This window comes from Plectrocnemia conspersa, unplaced genomic scaffold (assembly GCF_051122295.1).
Source record: "Plectrocnemia conspersa isolate PC_06_02 unplaced genomic scaffold, ASM5112229v1 ptg000012l, whole genome shotgun sequence".
Lineage (NCBI taxonomy): Eukaryota > Metazoa > Arthropoda > Insecta > Trichoptera > Polycentropodidae > Plectrocnemia > Plectrocnemia conspersa.
Window position 1 is genome coordinate 29,984,960 of NW_028277176.1, and position 15,912 is coordinate 30,000,871.

Sequence of the window (15,912 nt, forward strand, 5' to 3'; positions counted from 1 at the left end):
GTAGACAAAAAAATTAAAAAAAAAAATACTGCGCGGCTTAGTTTACTGGCACATTTATTTTAGGCAAATGTGTTCCTTTATTTTCTTCAAAGAAATAACCACTTGTCAAATAAATATTATTTCCCATCGATTAATAAATACGTTTTGCATAATATTACTATTTTTATTATAAAAGTAGAAAAATATATTTTCATTTAATTTATTATAACCGACAAATACTGTTATTTTTCTGTATATTATTAATCTTTAACTATTATATTATAATTTTACCGTTGTAGCATGATAGACGCTAGCAATCAATATCAAACTGAATCTAGAAGTCTAAAATCGATGACGTTCCTTTAATTATTTATAAAATATTTCATAAGACAGTTTTAAATTACTAGATGTAACCGTGAACCTACGGCTCTAGATATCGACCACCACGCGTTCTGACACTTAATAGTAATGAATTTGTCAGTAATAATGCTTTAAGGTGTAGTCTAGCAGCACTCAACAATATCACTCTTGTTATGATTAAGAATGTTTAGTTTAATCCTAGTTATTTTAATTCTTTGAATTAGATTATCTAAATAAGATTTTGAAGAAACTAAAATCTAACGTGATTACTTAGCCATTTTGCTAATATATAGATTTAGATTACATTTTAATTTTTCATTCTCGCAATAAAATAAAATTGTTCTTAAAAAATATTTAGATAAGAGTGTGTACCATGATTCCACACGGAATCAAAAAAGTACGCGGAGTAATCCGACTCCTAGAAATATTAACCAAATATTTCTCCGCGAAAACGCATTCAACCACATATATATATATATATATATATATATATATATATATATATATATATATATATATATATATATATATATATATATATATATATATATATATATATACGATATAAATATATACGATATAAATCGGATGAAGCATATCTAAACCGGATTTTGACCTTCCGAGAAGTGATAATTGTTTTTGCGCCCTCGTATTGATCAAAATTTGGTTTGAATACACTTTGACCAATACTCTTAAATCAGAGTCTAGTAATATCAGTAAGGACAGCTATTATATTTTTAAAACATAGTGTAATGCTGAAGTGCAGATAAACTATGGAGAAATATGCGAGATATAACGTCTGTCTGTACTTTTTCCGCTCAAGTTGGGTTTGGTTAATTCGTGTAGATTAGGTTTGGGTTTGAACAGCAAATGTACGTTTCGCAACTGTCAAAATGAGTTTCATAGACATATTATTAGAACAGCATATAATTTCACTAGCGGATATTAGTTAAATGGTCGCTAGTAAAAATATATATGTACTGGTGAAAATGTATTTGAACCTATATGTAATTTTACTAGCACCTGCCAGATAAATTATATTTACATTGGCAAAAATATATATCTACCGGTGAAAATGTATTCTATGATTTCACTAAAATGACATATCTCAAAAAATATTTTCAGGATATATTTGAGATTGTTTTTTTTTAGATTTTATTTAAGAGATAACCCGATAATTTCTGAGACGGCATTTTAGCTCTTTTTATTTTGGTGGAAATAAATTCATTAAATGACGTCCCTGCTATTTTCCTGTATTCTTAATCTTATAATAAACAGATTTATAATTGAAGAAATACGGGTACTATCCGTTTCTGTTTCCCAGTGCTAAAATATGTTTCGTTGTCAACTCGCAAAAAAGTGTTTATATAATTAAACACTTTTGGAAATTGCTCAAACGCGTAGTAGACAACCCTTCGGTGCTCGAACATCTCCAAATGTGGGCTCTGGAGGGTGGTCATACTTCTCGGTCGCATCTACTGTTCTTGCCTGTAAAGTCTAAGACTGGAGCACTTGCCAACTCTTCTCTGGCAAAGGCCGTCCGACTGATCAATATGATACATCGATATTTTCTTGTAAACATACGGGGAGTTGGTTCAATTCGTATGAAACATTTCACACCTGTTGAAGTGATTTGTGCTTCTCCTTTTATCATGTTTTCATGTTTTTAGTTATATTTATGTATATACATATGTATGTGTGTGTGTGTATGATGTGCAAATATGTATTTGTATGTATGTATACGTATGTATGTGTATGTATGTGTATACATATATAGATATTTTTTAAATTGTAGTATATTTTATGCTTTTGACCATCGTGACGCATTAGGTTAACCATGATGGTCTTAATTTTAATAAATAAAAAAACTAAACATTACGTTGATGTTTCTCTCGTATGATCAGCATTATCGTTATTAGTCATAACTACAACACAAAATATAACATTATCAACTAGTTTTTATAATGTTATATTTTGTGTAATTAATTAAAAGTAATTAAAAAATAAAGTAATAAAATATGACTTCTGTCGCGCATTAAATGGTTCGCGCTCGCTGAATTTCTTCGACAACTTTATAAGCGCGTCGAGCGCACCGTGTAACGCCAAAATTACGGCCGTACAATTTTATCGAAACTGTTGCCGCACTTCCTTCTTCGGTTTTTTGTTTATTTTTTTCTAACTGTACGATACAGGGGCGTAATTGTAAGCGAACGGAAATTTTTATATGGAAATTTAATTTCTCGGAACAGAATGACGAATTTACAATTCAGACACTCATATCCATCTTTATTTAACAAATTTCTTTGTGGTGCGTTTATATTAATCGTTAACAAAATAATCAATACTCTACGTATTAGATTAGTATTTTTTACGAAGTTCGAAATGTTTGCACAAAATGAGTAAGCGCTAACGTCGCAGACAGGAGACGATGTAAATTTCGAAATAAAAAAAGTTCGCTCGTATCGCCGACAGCGGCCCTGTAATGACCTCCCCTCCTTCGGTGCGAATGGAACGATCCAAATTTTTCAAAAAATATATAAACAGAGGCGCACAATCGCGGGCCGCGGCCTCTTTTAAATGTCAAAAGTTCAACGTTCGTTCGATTATGAGTCTTATTTGTTGCGTTCCAATTTTAGCGCGACACTTACTTTGGTTAGTTCGATTCCGTTAAATTCGATTCGTTTCCGTTTGTTTGCTGCGTTGTTGTTTAATTAAACACATAAATTTATTTAATATATATTCATCTGTACAGTTTGATTCAATATTTAAACTATAAAACGCCTTATTATAATTTTCAGAACTTCATAAATATGCCTATGATTTTTTATTTTTTGTGAAAATGTATGTGTTGGCACGCAACTCAAAAATTGATATATTGCACCAATAGATTGTTATTTTCGTTTAATAAATAATGGGACGTATAGAGTGAATTTATACATAACATTTATTATATAACTGTGCAATGCATTTTTTGATGTTGCTGTATACTGTGATTTTTTTTAATTTTACAACACTTTTTTTTTTAAAAACTTAAAATTTAGAAATGTAGAACTTACATTCTACTATTTCAATTGAATAAAATATCTTTATTTATTTGTCTGTACAGCAAAAACGAAAATGGTACAAAATTGTACAGCTTTCTATGTACACATAGACTTAAAATAAATATGAGCATGTCCTTGTGACAAATTCATCACAATGATTAGGAATGAAAAAAAATTAGGATATTTTACTAACATACTGCTATTTCCCTGAAAGAAAGTGTAAAATGTTTATTTTGTTGAATTAAATTAGCTATAAAAAATATTCAGAAATACTTCATCAAAATCGGCGAATTTAAATAGCTATTTCTAATTTAATTGCTTGTGAATAAAATATCCTGCATTTTGCTGTATAAATAATTTAAATCTGGCATTTCTTTATAGAAAATTGCATTTAACATTTTGTATAATGATCGCGATCGAGATAAAAAAAATTAAGTATTAGTCCAAAAAAATATTTTGCTCCTCCAAACAGTCACTTTTTTGGCATGTAATTCTCTCGTGAATCACATGAAGATTTTCCTTGCCCCATATACGTTAATTTTTCTTATAAAGATACTTTGATAGGTTGAAATGTGCTTTATCAGAAAAAAAAACAAATCTTTGAAAAAATATTTGAATTATATACGGGTGTAGGTGAAAGTTCAGATGCAAAATTCACCAAAGGAAGCCACAAAAAACCCAAAAGTCTTCAGTTACACTTTTACTTACAGCAACAATATTCTCGGCTGAACTGGCGTCACAATGATGCACAGATCTTACCCTATCTCCATCGCTTCCATTATTCCTAATTTTTTTCACTACGTTGCGAATTTTTCGCTCAATAGGACGATAAAGTTAAATTTCCCGTAAATTTCGATACACATTTTTGTATAACAATTGAACAATTTTAACGCGTTTAGCTGTGGATAAGCGATCCATTTCGTAAATGTGTTGTTGCGAACTCACATTTTACACTTTGAACTCGCGTGATTATTGACAGCTGACTGATTTATAGTGCTGCCAACATAGGATCAACCTGTATAAAAAAGAATAATTATTTTCTACCCTGGTTGTTATATTCAGGGCTGAAGTAGGGGTAGGGGGTATACCTCTTATAACCTATGCTATATTTGTAAAAATAGCATATACCCTCCGGTTATATCAAAATATTGTATCATCAGAAAAAAAAAGTGCATTTTGGTAAATAATATTGTAAACACATTGTAGATATCTCTGTTGCCTTTCGAATTTTACGACTACAGTACTGGTTATATTATGTTTTCACCTAGAATACGTTAATATGTTAAATCTCACCATGGAAAAAAAGTATTTTTTCGTAAACGAAAACTGCGAAATCTGCCGGACACTGGTGCACACCGTGGCGCATTGCCATACTTATGTGGCAGTTGTCAGTCGATATTTGAAGTCTCATCATAGTTATCGCTAAATAAATGTTCGTAAGGAGTTGGATGGTACTGATTTAAAAGTTTTTAATGAGTACTGTATAGTAATGTGAAATTCAAAGTTTTAAAAACACAGGTAGTCGATTGCGCGTTTGACGTTTGACATTATGCGGCGCTATGTTTAGATCCGGAGCCGAGCTACGATTTTCGCTTAGCAAAAGTCGCTTTCGTCGAAAGCGAGCATTTTTTAATGGTCGATAAAAAAATGCCGCTCGGCCAAAAAGTAAAAAAAACAAAAGAAAAATGATTCGCGGCGCATAAAGAAAAAAACGGGCCGCGACCCTCGCTTCGACGCGAATGGCTCGCTCGAGAAAACTGTCGCCGTTTTATTTAACAAATTTGATCCTTAGTGCGTAGCGCCGTTGAACACATAATCGCATACGAGAATCAAACTCGAAATTCGAATTTACGCTCTCGGATCAATTTACGAATGTCGGCGAGTCGGCAGCGCCGCTCTAGTCGCGTCCCCGCGAAATACGCCATCGCCCCCCGGGGGCTGAGCCCCCGAAGCGTCGTGTTGTGATTTTGGTGCGCGCACAGATTCCGCGTTCGCTACTCTCGCCCAGTGACTCACCGGCCGGGGGCGCAGCCCTAACCTAACCTAACCTAACCTAACCCAACTCTCGACCGACGCGGGTGAGTGACAGATAAATAAAACGACAACAATACACAATATATTGGGCAATCCGATACATGTCAATACTAATATTTGAAATCGTCAATATCAACACCTGAACCATCAACCATTACTTCAATCTTTACACATTTTTACATAGATTCATTGCACTTACAAAATGTTACACCGTTCCATCAAATCACGAAACGTCAAAAAATACAACGTTTGTTTGATTGATATAACCTACAAATTTTAACCAAAATATCTTTATTTTTACAGCACACTAGTAAAAATGGCCAAAACTACACCTAAAATGCAACAGTTTTGCCTAAAATGGAAATATCACAACGCTAACATTCAAACGACGTTCTCGGCGTTGAGGGAAAGAGGTATGTGCCGCTTTTATATTATATTATATGTATGTACATGGATTCAAGTTCAAGGTCGTTTATAGTAGGTAGTTAGCCAACTCTAACCAACTAAAATTATATTTATTACCCGTCGTTGGCGTTGAAATGCTCCAAAATAAAAATCCCACTGATTACAACTCCGTTTTATTTTATTGCGTTGTTGTGCGGAACGAACAGTAGAATTTTGAAAAAAAGATTTAACTGAAACCTTGAAAATGAGATTGCAGATCAAAGATATCAGCTAGATATTATTCATATTTAAAAAATGGTTGAAATAACAACACTTTTGTGGTTCAACTTAAACATTAATAAATGTATACAAAATGGACGATCGCTTCTTTTAAAATACCTAGTCTAGTTAAAATTGCCAGTAAATATAATCCTAATTATTGATATTTCAGTGAATTCAATAAACTTTATTTTTACTTTTGAGCGTAAATTACCAGCTGACAAGATCGGATGATTTTTTTCTACCTAAAATTCGTTGAATTCTCTCATGTTTAAATCCGGTGATCTGGAGAACTATGGAAAGAATCTTTAATCTAATTAATACTTAACTGTCGGATCAGATAGTCCCTACCCGTTAAATTCGCTGATGGTAATCCACGGAACGGGTAAAATCTAACTTTTTTTGTTATTTTCATCTCTAACAACTCGCCTTGTAGTATCTACCTAGTTGTTCCAAAAGTCTTAAAATGAGTTAAAAAGTTAAACGTGTAATACTTTCTTTATCTACAATTTTTTATATCTGAATCGAAAAATAATGTATTTTTCAAACAATAAATTCTTTAATGTTGTTTTTATATTCGTTTTTGTAAAATATTTTTTTCCACCTAAAAACTGAATAACTGAAGAGTATGAATGCCACACCTCATTCATCTTCAGTGATCCATGCTGGCAATATAGTGCTAGGATCTCTAACCAACTGTTTGGAAATGTCTGTGTCAAGTTCTTGGTTATCGTGTACTTCAGTTTCTTCATCCAGTGAAATAGTTTTAGTTATATTCATACCATTTAAGCAAGTAGGATTAGTTTCTTTATTGCTGAATTTGTTTACAGCACATTTGCTGTTCACTGCATTGTTAACACAGCTACTTAAAACCTGTCTCATTAATTTTTTTTTTTTTTATAGAGTTGCGTTCACTTGATTTTTTACATATAAAGAATCATGACGTCCTTTAGTATCAACAATATCCAATATTTTCATATCAATTTTCTTTTCATCGTAGAACTGCACATTAATTGCGTGAAAGTTTATATTTCCGCAGGTTGCGGCATTCATTTTCAAATAGCAAACAGCTTCACATCCTATCGAAACACCAAGCTGCCGAACCATTTCACCTGCAATTTTTTGAAATTCTTTATTCTTAACACCTAATGCGACACTTTTGCCCGAAAAAACACACGTACAGCCGGCATATTTACTCGCGATCGAGAAAAGTGCCAAATAATCGCAATTTTCAAATTGTCATATTACTAAACCTACGCTACTGATAATTTTAAAAATTGGTATGGACACTCACCAAATACAATATCAATGAGAACTTTTCAGTCTTAAATGAAAATCTTTATTGGCTTTTTCAAAGTACCATAAGGCATAAAATAAAACTTCAGAATATGAACACCAAATGTGTGCCTATCCTATAATTTGTCAGCATTGATTTTAAATGAGAATTTGTTGTAGTGTGACATTTATATAAACCAACTTAGGATAATATTATACATAAGGATATTCGAAAAGATTTTTTTTAACAAAATCTCGAACCCCCATATATTTTTTAATTATTTAATTTTGTATGAAAGGAATTATAATAACGACATCTGTTAGAAGAATATTCTATCTAAAATATAATTAATCTCTTTTGGTGCCCTAAAATATTCAAAGATGTCAGTAAGAGTCTTAAAGATCGAGTTTCATAAAAGCGTATTAATACGCGTCCGGCTGTACGATCGAGTACAGCCGGACAGCGTCAAAAAGAGCATTTTTCTAGACAAATTCAAGGGGAAACAACTCTCCCCCCCCCCCCAATGACATCCCTGATTAAAATCCATGTCAAAAGCAATAAAATCGTGCCGTTGCAGTGGAACCGCTTGATTATCTATCATTCATATTAGGACTTTTTTTAACAATATTACGACTTACAATATTTGAGAATCGAATGAAGCATATCTAAACCGAATTTTGACCAATAAGAGAGCGCAAAAAACAGTTATCCCTTCTCAGATGTCAAAAATCCACGTCAAAAGCATTAAAATCACGCCATCGCTGTCGCGGTGGGAATGGTCGGTAATCTGGCATTCACACTACTACTTTTATAATAATATTACAATTTAAATAAACTGTATTTTGACCAATAGGAGAGCGCAAAAAACAATCATCCCTCCTCAGAAGTCAAAAATCCAGAATTTTTGACTTCTGAAAAGTGATAATTGTTTTTGTGCACTCCTATTGACCAAAATTCGGTTTGAATATACTTTGACCTGTTATATCAGAAGTTCATATTAATATCGGTAAGAATTGTTATCATATTTTTAAAACAGTGTAATATCAAAGTGCAGACAAATTATGGAACAATTTGCGAGATGCAATGACTGTCTAATTCTTCTTCTGCTTATTTTCCCCTGAGAGAAATATGTTAGACTTGACCTAAATAAAGTTCTAAACCTATAACTAGTTTTAAAATTTTCATTAGGTGAGGTTTGAGTTTGAACAGAAAATGGACGTATCGCAATTGTAAAATAGAGTCTCATAGACATTTTAGAGCAACATATAATTTCACTAGTGCCTATCAATTAAATTATATTTTCACTAGTAGAAATATATATCTACTGGTGAAAATGAATTTGGACTTCTCTATTGAAAATATAACTTCTCTGAAAAATACACATTTACTGTAACATTTGTACATCACATGTAAATGTATATATTACTACGTATGAAAAAATTTAAATCATAAAATTTTACTAGCACCTGCCAGATAAATATTATATTTTCACTGATAAAAATATATATATCTACCGGTGAAAATGTATTAGCATCTTATTGTCTCGTATTTTAAACAAAATAAAGGCGCATCGAGACCATGGATTTTGGAGCGCAATTAGTCACTCGGATATATTGATAGAGAAAACGACTGCCTGTGTTACTCAATTATACAAATTGTTTCATTCTAAGATTTTTTTAAATTTCATTTGAGATAGTATAAACGAATATTTGGTCAATTATTCGAATATTCATATAGTTGAAAATCAGGCGAATAATTAAAATATTAGATAAGAGAGCCCCAATCACTTACATGACATTTCTGCTTGTCAAATCTAATTTGTTAAAGTGCAATATGTGCACGTCGTTGCCCTTCTAACAATGATTACATTCAACTTATTCTTTAAATAGTTATTAGTCTCTATATTAATTCAAAACAATGATATATCTGTTCTAATTATATTTTTATTTATTTATCTTTTTCAGCAAGCTTCTGCGATGTCACGTTATGGTGTGGCGGAGCAGCTATGCGAGCTCACCGAGCTGTTCTGGCAGCGTGCTCTGGCTTGTTTTGCGAACTATTAGCTAACCATGATCTGTCGCTCGGAGAACCTGCCATTGTCCTCACCGACACCATGCATGCTTATCACTTGCGTCACATTCTCACGTTTATGTACTCTGGCGAAGTCAGTGTGCATCACGTAAGTTATGAAGATATGTTAGACTCTGTCGGTATGAGAGATATGTAAACAATACTCCTTATTACATAATATTTCAGGCTGAATTGGCGAGTCTACTGAAAACGGCTGAAGAATTGCAAATCAAAGGTTTAGCCGATGTATCGTGGAAAGATCCAAACATCAAATCGCAGTGTTCCAGCGGTGTTGTGACCGAAATCAGTTCATCTCCTCCGAGTCCGAACAGTTCTCACATAGTTTCTAAGTCGGATGACGAAGGCACCTGCAAGATTATGTCTAAAACTGGATCTGTCTCTTTCGTCTCAACTAATGCCATCAACGGTAATTATTATATATAATTTTAATAAATATTAATTCATTGAATATGTATATTTATTTTTAAATAAATTTAGGATCTTCCGTGCTTGTGCCAGTCATAAATTCGGAACCGTCCCGAAGACGCCGAGGTCGTCCTCCGTTAGAACCAAAATTAAATCACTGCGAAAAGTAATTATATTGCAAATTATAAATAATTTAACGCTAAATTACAACTACTATATGAAATGTAACTTTGCAGCGAAATAGTGATACCAGATCCACCAAAAAGGCCAAAAATGTCTGCCATGCCAAATATTTTAAGAAAATCTAAACTAGAACCGAAAACCGACAGGTCAGTAACTAAATATTTTTTTCTCTAATAATATTTTTGTTAAAGTACATGTTGATTTCAATTGTATTACTGTTTTTAGTCCCGTTATTGACATGACGAGTGATTGGAGTGTCTCAACGGACAAACCCAATGATGATGAAGCCTTATCAGACTGCTCTGATAACTCATTAGACGGCCCCGATATATCTCAGTTTCTCGATACACAGATGGAAGAAGAACCTTCAGATGTGACTGTAACATTGCCCGGAAAGCAGATCATGTTAGCAAACGATCATGGTAATAATTTGAAAGAATAAATAATTTAGTCATCAGATTGTATGTATTTTACATATTTATTTCTTGCAGGCTCTAATGATGGTGAATCAGAGCGACAGCAGACAAAAGAAAATCCATTATTCACCGACGTTGTTAAGTTGTCGGATTATTTGATGAGCGGTCGACGTACACAGTTCTGGACTGAAGATTATGTTAAAAGAGTAAACACCGTTTTATTTACTGATGAATTTATATCATTGTAAATGTGAAACTTATATTAATTACTTTTCAGGTTATGGAAGCTGTTTTTTGCAGAGAGTTAGAGATGAAGCAGGCTGCGGAAATTTTAGGAGTGTCGTACGGTACACTTTACGGACGATACCGTGACACGTTCGGCTGTATAAATAGGCCCTATCGGTACGTAGCAAATCAACTTCTTGCAATATTAAATTACATGCAGATTATGTGCACAAAAAGTTAAAAATTATTTGTTTCAATAGATGGTTTATTTTATAAATCCGTTATCACGTTATTACTAATGGTAATTGCGGATCCAATTCTCTTGAGGACCGTCGTGTTTCTGTACGAAATTTCAAGATTGTTTTTAATACAGACATTAGCAATAAAATTGTGCCATCGCAGTGGAAACGCTCGGTTATCTAGCGTTCATATTAGGACGTTTTTAAACAAAAAGTGAGAATCTAATGAAGCATATCTAAACCGAATTTTGACCAATAGGAGAGCGCAAAAAACAATTATCACTTCTCAGAAGTCAAAAATCCACGTCAAAAGCAATAAAATCGTGTCGGTGCCATTGCAGTGGGAGCGCTTGCTACCGAGCGTTCAAGCGACGGCACCGACACGGTTTTATTGCTTTTGACATGAATTTTTGACTACTGAAAAGTGATACTTATTTTTGCGCCCTCCTATTGACCAGAATTCGGTTTGAATATACTTTGACCAACACTCTTATATCAGAAGTCATTTAAATATATGTACTTTGATAAACACTGAAACAATATGCAAGATGCGATGTCTGTGTACTTCTTCTTCCGCTTATTTTCCCCTAGATGAATTGGTTTAGTTTGTATTTTAGACTATAATTAGTTTTAGAACTTTTATTAGGTCAAGTTTGGGTTTGAACAGTTTCACAACTGTCAAATTGAGTTTCATAGACATTTTAAAACAGCATATATAATCACTAGCGCAATTTAATTATATTTTCCTAGTAAAAATATATATCTACTGGTGAAAATATATTTGGATTTCACTGAAAAATACACATTCACTATAACATTTATATTTACATTGTATATAAATAAATAATGATAACTATCATTTTTACTCCAATCTAATTCGATATCAGCGTCTTCTAAATCTTATTCTTATTCATCCTCATCACTCATGAGCATCATAACACATGGATGATTTTTTTCATGAACAAAGAATTCTGAATCACTATTACTATAATTTTATATACATATATTTCATCATGTCTTAAAAAAATTGATATAAAACACTAAACATAAATTTATTAATTTGCCATGAAAACCATCATATAATATATAAAAGACGCCAATTGGCGTCTGCGGTACTTAACGTTCCGTACGCTCAGGACGCTAATTGGTGTGACCAGTAGGTAAGTGTAGTATTTCATTAAATGACATGCAATTTTTCTGGGCAAATGCCGTCCTTATTGCTAACAGCTGTAAAATTAAATAGAAACAAAAGTATAAAACTGTTTAGAAACATCAGAACCAAGTTTTCTTTTGTCTAAAATCCATTAAAACCTCATGTGAGCATGAGTTGTCTGTGATGATAAGCTGTGTGATCTGGCTCACTTGTTCACTCTTAGAATCAATGTAAAAATAATTACAGGAGCTGTATGAAATTTTATTTAATTTTCATTTATCATTATCCTAAATTGTCTAAAAAATTCAATATCCCTGGCACTGCCACTAAATTATTAAATATATTTTTTTATTATATCATATGCATATTTTAAATATATGGCGACCGCTTGCCAAAAGAGATAACGACGTTTCTTGGAACCAAATTAAAATTGCTTCCCATGAAAGATAAAAAGAGTGGTTTGTCAATAGAAATTTTCCACAATCCCGAAATATATAATTATTACTTCTAACGTATTGTATCTTTTTGTTTAGTGCACGTGAATTTTGGGCAGAAAACTCGGACGTTCTTGCAAAACTACAAAAGCAAGAGATATCATTCCTGAAAGCTGCGGAATTGCTCAACATCACTCCGCAAATGTTATTCACTTATGTAAATTCCGTATCAGAGCCAGTGATCAATCAAAAAGAGGCTTCTGATATATTCACAGACGCCATCACGAGAGCAAATGCTAAAACAGACACTAAAACAACGGATGAAGATAAGAATACTGATATTGGAAAAAATCCTGAATCGTTCAATAGATTATCGGATATTTTACGTAAATATCATCAAGTTCAAGAAGTGGGTGACGACGATGACGACGTGGATAAAAAAGACGATGAGAAAATTCCAGTGGTCGATATAACGTCATCGGGAGAGGCGGAAGAAAAATCCGATAAGAGGGAAGAAGAAAAGGAGATTATTAAGGAACCAAAAGTGATCAACCTGGTTAGTGAACCGAGTTCCTCGAACTCGAACCAAAACAGTACAAAAAAAATGCCATTGATACGAGTAGCCAATCTCAAGTTTCTCAAAGGTGATGCGCCCGGTCCGCTCAACATAAGCGATCTGGGAGACAAGCCTGCCATAATTGTGAAAGGCGTAACACCAATTAACTATCCCGATCTAAAGATGATCACGTCGAAGCGGAAAGTGACTTTCGAAGAGATAGAATGCTCTCTGAAGCATTCCAAGAAGATCTCTTTGAAACAATACGACAAGAAGAATCCCGTCCCGCAGCCTCAGGAACCTATCACGTGATTGTTGAGTGGTGATTTGAATCGAAGACTATTGAATGATTGAAACCATTTATGATTCTTTATTCGTCTAATATATTTTTTTAAAAAAGAGTAACGCTAGAGTACATTAGCTAGTTATATAAACCTGCATGTTTTTTGCTGTTCAGTGTATCGATCCTAAAAGTGGTGATTTTTATTATCATATATGTGTATATTGGCATTAAATATTATTTAATTTAAAACTCGTATATTCTAAAGTTACATGTTTACACTTTTGCTGTTGGATTATTTGGACGGCCTTGTCGTATGTCACGTTTAAAGCAAGCGAAACCGTTTTATACATTTTTTACTATCTAGTATTTATTTTACCTTTGTAACTTTTAAATTGACCACTTTAAATAAGAGTGTTGTGAGGAGATTGAATCTCCTGGAGAATTATCTAAATGTGATGCAACAGGGCCGGACGTTTAATTTTACTGTGCAAATAAGAGTTTTTTAGATAACATCGATTTTATTTTTTGTTCAAAGTACCTAAAAATGTTTTGTTTTCATTGATCATTAATTTTATATAATGAACTGTGGAGCGCAGTATATTTTCGAATAATTTAAAACTGAGTTTTAGACTCTATATGAAATGATATCTAAACCCTATAAGATTAAAACTAATGACACTGAAACCAGTGTCATCTAAAAAAATGTTTTTTTTTGTTAATTTAAACCAAACTTTAACGATCAATTAGTAGTATTGCTTTGATTTAAATGTTACAGCAAAATATGCTGCTAAAACACTATGGTTGAAATTCAAAAGTGTATGGAATTTTTTTTTTATTTTATGTTTTGAATCATTTCAAATATTTTTATAATATTGTTTTGAAATCATTAAAGAATGATTTCAAAACAATATTATTTTCTTGTCTTATTTATTTTTTAACATAGGATGAAAAATTAGTTACAATGATATTCACTGTGACAATATTACGTTTTATAAAAAAATATATGATCATTTAATTCCTATCTTAATTTTGCTAATTGCTGATCTATTTTTTTTACGAATTTTTGTAATGTACAAGACATAAATTATTTGTATATACATATAGTCTATTAGGCGGGAAGCCCACGGATTCGGGTTACATAATCGTTTATTTATTATCTTCGGCCACCATAGACTGACTGTCTTGATGTTTTATTTTCAATCATCTATTAACATGCCACAATCTTTCGTTCAAATCAGCTCTTACATATATCTATATTTTTTATTTTATTTTATATTATAATTTCGCATATATAGTAGTGCCACGAAAATTATACCTAGTTCCTGAAAGTGTAAAATGTATTTTGTACATTATAATGTTAATTGTTTTATATACTATATATATACATATTTTTTTCAGTATTTTTGTATAGAGTTAAACGATATTTGTCTCAAACGCATAGTTTGAATTGATTATAAGAATATTTAGATGCAAATTATAGTTTTTATTTATTGTATATTACGATGCGAAACATTGTCGTGTGTTTATTTTATATAATCTCAAGTCGATAGAATCGAAATCAGTGAAAATATTATAATCAGCATTTTTATATTCATTTACTTTATTAATATGGCGACATGTAACCGAAAAATTGAACCAGTATTATGTTCATGAAAGCCAAAGAGTCGTTGATATTTGTAAATTGTTTGCTATTTGTCGAACGCTGATTGAATTAAATTTACATGAAATTCAGTTTATGGTACATAGTGTGTTGTAGCTTTTTATATCATAGGTTTATCCTATTGCTATTGAAACCTTATAAGAGAAAGTCGAACATTAAATTAAAATTGTGATTTTCTTATAGATATTGACATATGAAGTGGCGCATTTAAAGGTTGCCCTTATAACTTTTTATAAGCTTTCTTTGTACATAATCTTATGATTCATTTTTTCTTAATGTTTTTAATCAATTTAAAATATCACTTTATAAGTTAGATTAAGTTATTTTTATTAGAATCTTAATACATCCGTATGTCATTAAATAGTTTATATAATCGGAGACGTTCAACAATCTTTTTTTTTTGTACAATTGTTTTATAAGACGGATTCTAAATCGTATTTGTAAAATGTCTTTAATAAGTTTTGTTTGTCGATGCATGTAAGTGTAATACGTGCCCTATTTCTTTTTTATGTAAATTAAAAATGTAAATACGATGTTTATTCATCAAAGGACTGCAAATAAATTATAAGTAAATTTACCATAATGTTTCAATTCAACCGATTGGATAATTTAGCGAGCCCTTATAAGGGCTCTTGTTATTAATTTAGACTAGACTCGGTTTTTAATTTTGTTTGTCTGCATTTGACCTGTTTCCTGAGTTACGGTCAGGAATTAGCTTAAAATTTGGATTCCTGCGCCACATCCAAGAGCCAGTGTCTTCCGTTTCATCCGGCGGGATCGGCACTACAACGTCGACGAAGAAGTTCTTCATTTCGCTAAGTCCTCCTTTACGAGCGAGACGCAGTAACATTTTCAAACCAGAATTTTTTATTATATTTTGCATTAGTTTTTGTTTTTTAGCATCGCTGGCA

General features: G+C 32.1%; 1 protein-coding gene across 2 annotated transcripts; it reads left to right on the forward strand.

The window, feature by feature from the left end:
- Positions 1–5,257: 5,257 nt before the first annotated feature.
- Positions 5,258–15,578, forward strand: LOC148228918 (uncharacterized). 2 transcript variants are annotated; one of them, XM_088200783.1, is made up of 10 exons: positions 5,258–5,461; positions 5,721–5,830; positions 9,321–9,535; positions 9,613–9,853; positions 9,925–10,018; positions 10,089–10,181; positions 10,261–10,457; positions 10,527–10,657; positions 10,729–10,853; positions 12,602–15,578. In XM_088200783.1, the coding sequence occupies exons 2-10, from the start codon at positions 5,734–5,736 to the stop codon at positions 13,368–13,370; spliced, it is 1,962 nt and encodes a 653-aa protein (XP_088056909.1). In that variant the 5' UTR covers positions 5,258–5,461; positions 5,721–5,733; the 3' UTR covers positions 13,371–15,578. The 2 variants fall into 2 exon arrangements, with proteins under 2 accessions (XP_088056909.1, XP_088056910.1); XM_088200784.1 differs by having other exon boundaries at positions 5,388–5,532; positions 5,719–5,830.
- The last annotated feature ends 334 nt before the right edge of the window (positions 15,579–15,912 follow it).

Bases quoted from the DNA above. Each gene is read 5' to 3' on its own strand.
- LOC148228918 (XM_088200783.1), top strand. From the start codon at position 5,734: ATGGCCAAAACTACACCTAAAATGCAACAGTTTTGCCTAAAATGGAAA. The intron at 10,182-10,260 runs GTCAGTAACTAA...TACTGTTTTTAG, and splicing joins CTAGAACCGAAAACCGACAG to TCCCGTTATTGACATGACGA. The intron at 10,854-12,601 runs GTACGTAGCAAA...CTTTTTGTTTAG, and splicing joins TGTATAAATAGGCCCTATCG to TGCACGTGAATTTTGGGCAG.